The sequence below is a fragment of the Cyprinodon tularosa genome, unplaced genomic scaffold (assembly GCF_016077235.1).
Source record: "Cyprinodon tularosa strain WSP-4 unplaced genomic scaffold, ASM1607723v1 ctg263, whole genome shotgun sequence".
NCBI classification, from domain to species: domain Eukaryota; kingdom Metazoa; phylum Chordata; class Actinopteri; order Cyprinodontiformes; family Cyprinodontidae; genus Cyprinodon; species Cyprinodon tularosa.
This window is the reverse complement of record NW_024038967.1, coordinates 143,968-150,000: the sequence shown is the minus strand read 5'-3', so window position 1 is coordinate 150,000 and position 6,033 is coordinate 143,968. Positions and strand designations below refer to the sequence as shown.

Genomic DNA, 6,033 nt, shown 5'->3' with positions numbered 1-6,033 from the left:
GGGCAGCTAAAAAGGTTTAAGAACCGCTGCTCTAGTCCTACTGTAGGCATGAGGAGAACCTTTGGTTTTATCCTCCTCATGTTTAATCATTTCCCTTCATCTCTTGGTGTTTTGTTGAAGCGTGTGATTAGTGAAGCCTTTAGTCACCATTCCTCTGTGTCCAAATGATCAGAATTAAATGACCTGTTGATGTTAATCTCATCAGGCAGTAGTTTGGAAGCAGATTACCGGCGGAAAATGAGTTGGAGTTTGATCAGTATGGGAGGAACAGAGCAGCTCATGTTCAGATTCATGAAGATTTTAATGGACAATTTTAATATTAAATACAGTCAAATGAGACCAAAACCTGCTAATGTATGCAGAGGGATGGACTCCATGGTTCTGAAAAATAAAAAAGTCTAATATAAATGTATAAATAAACCAAACAATGCAGCTGGTAAGCCTGAGAACAGATTTAATGAGGTCCATCTCATCTGTTAATATTAATAATCATCTTTATTTCTCATTGCAGCTCTGTGGACATTCCACTCTAATTGTTCCTCTGCATCTAATCCATCCTCAGGGAGCAGTGGGGATGGGACTGAGGGTCTCACTCAGAGGCCCAGAGGGGAAGTCTGCTGGATTCAAACCACACACTGGAAAAAACGATCTACAAATAAGTTAACATTTCTTAAATTAAGTGTATTTCGTAGGTAGATGAGATAGTTTGCCAATGGAATGAGTATTTTTACTCTTAAAATAAGATAATTAGACAATATGCACTTTTTATTTTAAGTGTAAATTGTCTTGTTCCATTGGCAAAATTTCTCTTTTACCTGCTCAATACAAGAACAAATTCCCTTATTTTAAGAATAAATGAATTATCTATATTTCAATTTTTTCCAGTGCAGGACTTGCTCTAACCACTAGGTCTCCACCAGATGTTCACCAGATAGTTCAAATATCTTGGTGTTTTGGTCCACAGATGGACAGGCAGGCTAGTTGAGGGAACCGCTGGGCCTGGAGCCTTGAGAGAAGATCAGAGAAGCTCCTGATTTACAGGTTCCTCTTTGTTCTTCAGCTGTGGATCACGAGCAAAACATCAAGAAGCAAAGGAGAGCTGCTCCTCCAGACTAAAGGGATGCGGTTCTGACATTGGATCAGAAAGTGACCTCTGAGGATCACAGTAGGACCCTGTTGTTCCTACTGGGCCTTCAACCCGCACTGTAAAAAATCTAAACCTAGATAAGTCATTTTCTCCTGCACTTGAAATAAGACAATGCAATTGAGTTTACTGTTCGAATTTAAGTGGAAATTGTCTTGTTCCATTGGCAAAATGTCTCTTTTATCTCCACAATCCAAGAACAAATGCACTTATTTTAAGAAAAGAACAACCTATCTAGATTTAGATTTTTTCTAGTGCAGGATCATCCTGACTATGACTTTAACTAACAATCTCTTTGCTACTTGAGTGATCGGTAGATTATTTTTTTAGATTAATAATCAATTCCTTAATGAACATTTTTTACAGAATGAAACCAGGTGGAACTAAAACTTTTCTACTTTAGGAGTTCTGGATGGAGCATATTGACAGATGAAGAAGTTTTTAAAGTCATTTCCCTACAACTTTAAGTCGTAGGGAAACGGCTATTCCAATCGTTGCATTTCCGAATTCTTTAGCGTTTATAAGTAGCGACATATGAATCAAGATTCTATGATTGAAAAAATTTGATTGACAGATGACCGTTGATATATGACTGGCCGAATTTAGGTGTTCAGGCTAAAGTATAACTAACTGGCCTGCATAAGATAACGGAAAAAAATAAAAAGATTTAAAGACAGAAATATTTATATGTATTTTTATTTTGGTATAATTGCTGCTCTAAGTGGGTTTCTCTGTCAGCTAAAGGCAGGTTTTAGAGTCTTTATAGTCCAGTTAATGATTAATCAATTACTAGATTAATTGATGATCAGTAATCAACAAATCTGCTTAATTGTTTCACCCTTGATCCACATCTCCTGGTCACCATGACAACCACAACAATATGTTTTTTCTGGGACAACATTCAGATCCTTCTAGGCACCACTCTAAAACCAGACGCAGCTCTCCAGGACCGGACTAAACTGGACCAGGTGGGAATGGACCCTCTGGTCTACCTGATGGGAGCGTGGATGATCTTGTTGAGCAGGTTGTGGTGCAGGTTGGTGGCTGCAGAAAGACCCAGGAACTCCACAGAGAGGGAGGTGATGAGGCACAGGGTGATTCCAGCGGCACACAGGACGAAGAACACGTGCAGGTAGTAGAGATCCTGCTGCAGGGTCACAGCAACAGGAGACACAATGAACAACAAAACTCTCAATATGCAAACCAGAACGACGGCTACTAAGAAACTGAAGTTAGATAAAGAAATGAGGAAACAGAGTATTCTGGAAAATGTCAGAAAATAGGAGATGAATCCTTTAGCACCAAAAATGATTAAATGAGAACACTGTTAGGGAAAAGAGTTTAATGCGGTTTGAACCAGAGAAACTGGGTCAAATCTGTTGATCATTTCACTTCGTTAATGTAAAGCAATGATAAAAACAAATCATTGTTTAATCAGAGATCAGATTGGTTTTGTTGATCTCGGGATTGAACAGACGTCCAGTTCTACCATTAATAATCTGAACATTAAAGGTTTTATTTGTTAAAAATGTATAATAATCTACAATCTAATCATAATCATTGATTACAAACATTTCTTTGTTGATATTTTTGTTTGAGGTATAAAAATATGTCTCATTTATTGAAATAAAATATTATTGATTGTGGTTCATCAGGTTCTGAAAGTCTGACGGTTCTGCAGCTTTTCCATCCTGTTGCCACCGTTATGCTGCAGAGATCTGCATGTTCATTACTTCCTCACATGGAGGAAGAAGCATTAAAAATGTTCAGACGGGGCGATTTACAAATGTATAGTAATTATAGACTTCTTCAAAGAATACCCTTCTATGTAAAAAAAAAAAAAGTTTTTCTTACACAATAAATTTAAAAAACTGCAGTTTTAACATATTTTTGTATATTTATTCAGAATGTGTGTCCATACAAAATCTACATCCAATGTGCAACATCAAAAAAAATAAATAAATAAAATACAGCACCCACCCCACCCACTCTCTCTAAGTAGCATTTAGTATTAACCATATATCTGAAAGGCCAGAATTAAGAGAAAGGGATACGACAAAAAAAATTCCTTCCAAAAACCGAGACGTTTCGCTTCCCATCCAGGAACCTTTTTCAATTCAAAATGTCAGATATAGCGTTGAGTTTGACTTTCAGCTTTCACAAACCACCAATTCAGCAACTGAATTGATTCCCTCCCGCTATCATCGCAACCCCAACCCTTTTATAGGGAAACAGAAGACCTCGATTATTCAGCCAGGCGAACTATTCCCTTTAACAACCCCCCTTTTAGGTTTTATAGAGTGGACAAGGCTTTCTTTTGGCCTAGAAAACATACAAATTGAACCAGAAGAATGGGTCCACTCCTTTAGAAAGGGGGTCGTTTAAGTTATTTTTTAGCCTGCAATGCCCCATACCTGTCTATATCTCTGAAAGGGGGTCGTTAGAGGGAATTGTTGGCCTGGCTGAACAGGTGAGGTCTTCTGTTCCCCTGTAAAAGGGTTGGGGTTGCCATGATAGCATGAAGGAATCAACTCAATTGCTGCATTGTAGATTTTTGAAAGCTGCAATCTGAGTCCACCCCCTCAGCTTAAGGTTAGTTTTTCTTTGTTAACATAGATGACTGCCTTCAGGCCTCTCTCAAACCGCCTGTCTTCTTTGTCCAAAATGTAAAAATTCTGGTCCTCAAAAGAATGACCTTTGTCCATAAAGTGTAGATGTACCACAGAGTCTTGTCCCGAGGAGGGCGCTCTTCTGTGTTGGGCCATGTTTCTGTGGAGAGGTTTGGTTTCTCCAATATAAAGATCAGAGCATTCCTCACTACACACCCTCACTTTAACGACCCCCTTTCAGAGACATAGACAGGGTAACAAAGAAGCCAAACCCCCCCCCCCCCCCCCCCCTTCCAAAGGGGTGGACCTGTTTGTCCATTTCAATTTGCATGTTTTAAAAACAAAAACAAGGCTTTGTTGGGCTACTGTATAAAGCCTGGAACTCAATGCTATTCCTGACATTTTGAATTGAAAAAGCTTCCTGGATGGGAAGCAAAACGTCTTCAAATTTGGAAACAAAGTCCAGTGGATTGTTTTTTTAACTTTTTTTGGAATGAATCAATGCAATCAACTGGTTTTCCTTAGATACAAAACTTTGAATCAATTTGACTGTGTGATCTGGTGAACTTTAAAATGGCTTGAGATGACATGTGTGGTGAATTGGCGCTATAGAAATAAACTGAATGGAATTGAATATCTGAACTTGTTTGAGTCTAAAGCTTTGGAGCCTTTGTAGCTTATCAGCATCTAAAGCAGTGATTGTATTAAAGGAACATTAAATTAACAGCGACAAACCAAGAAATGGTCAAACATGATGTTTTATCATTCATTAAAGTCTATTAATCAAAGCTACGGGCCAGCTGAAAACCACATGGCAGTGAATGAAACAATATTCTCGCTCAGGCCATTTCGTATTTGTAGCTATGTTAAAGTTTAAATGTTAATGTTTAAGGAATGGCTAAAAAGTTTGGATATTAAAAAAATGCTTGAACTGTTATGTTGTGATGTTACATCATGATAGAGGTGTTAGATCAGACACTGACTCCAATGTCTCTATAAAGTCTCAAAACCGTATTTATTTAAATTAATCTGCATTCATTGATAAGAACCACATGTTTACAAGTTGCATTATGGATGATTTTCAATCATTTTTCCTCATTATTATGCAAGAGATTAAGCCGGGCATACACACTGTGCAATGAGATTTTTAATCTTCTCTGTTGTTTTGCTTTGGGTCAGTAGACAACATGAAGCATTAAAGCTCTGATCTTCTGTGATCTTCTCACCTCAGGTTGTGGAGGAACATCAGTGAAGTCTGAGGAGCTGTTAGTGAAGCTGGACCTGTTCTGCATGTCTGGTTCCGTGTGATTGGAGTCGGTGGAGGTCAGCAGGGCCAGGCAGTAGTCGATGGCGACGATGACCGAGTGCTTGAGGAGTTTGGAGGAAACCATTAGGAAGACCATGAAGAAGCCACCGGAGGAGAGGTAGCACCAGCACATCTGAAGACACGCAGACACAGATCTTCACAAGTTATTCTTTCCAAGTCCAAGGCAAGTCATTATGCCTGAGTCAAATCTCTGATAGACAGGTCCAAGTTAAATTTGTAAGTCCCTAAAGGACAAGTCAAAGTTAAGTACTCAAGTCTCTGAAGTACATGCCTGAGTCAAACCTTTAACAGACATGTCCATATCAAAATCTTAAGTCCCTAAAGGACAAGTCCAAGTCAAGTCTTTGAGGGATCAGTCCAAGTCAAGTTCACACATCACTGAGTGACAAATCTCTGAGGGGCAAAAGTAAATCAAGTCTCTAAGAGACTAGTCCAAATTGATTCCTGGGTCTTTAAGGAACAGGTCCAGGTCAAATCTCCGAGGCTCTCGTCGTCATGAAGCTCCAGCTAACATGGTGTTCTAAGCTCAGTGTCTCAATAAACACACTACCTTTAATCTTTCATCACATGAGAATAGAGTGTCTGATAACAAGTCAGAGTCATGTATTAGTGTGAATGTGAGATGACTCTGGCCCACTCTGATTGGACCACGATAAGGTTACCATGGTTACCTTCCAAGGGATCTTGGACCGCCTGCTGGTGGTGGTGGAAAAGTCGTCATCGTCGTCGTCCTCCTCTTCCTCCTCTGGAAAAATGATTTCAGATTGTAAGAAAAAACAAAGAAACAGGGATCAAAAGGAAGCGACAGGTTTTCCACAGCAGCTTCCTCACCTTCATCCTCATCATCCATCTGGTTCTTGGGCTCCCTGGAGTAGAAAGCTCTCCTCAGGGTCTTCCTTTCCAGCAGCGTCTGACTGTCCTGCTGAATGTCCTGCAGATCCATCAGGACAGAT

At 39.4% G+C, this 6,033-nt stretch overlaps 1 protein-coding gene across 1 annotated transcript in view; it reads right to left on the bottom strand.

Moving 5' to 3' along the window:
• abcc9 (ATP-binding cassette, sub-family C (CFTR/MRP), member 9) overlaps positions 1 to 6,033 on the bottom strand; it is a 101,943-nt gene that overhangs the window by 31,598 nt on the left and 64,312 nt on the right. Inside the window, exons 26-29 of the mRNA XM_038289075.1 lie at positions 5,912 to 6,011; positions 5,752 to 5,825; positions 4,980 to 5,192; positions 2,137 to 2,291 (exon numbers count right to left, since the gene is read on the bottom strand). Of these exons, the coding sequence (XP_038145003.1) occupies positions 2,137 to 2,291; positions 4,980 to 5,192; positions 5,752 to 5,825; positions 5,912 to 6,011 (542 nt within the window). The remainder of the gene's footprint in view (positions 1 to 2,136; positions 2,292 to 4,979; positions 5,193 to 5,751; positions 5,826 to 5,911; positions 6,012 to 6,033) is intronic.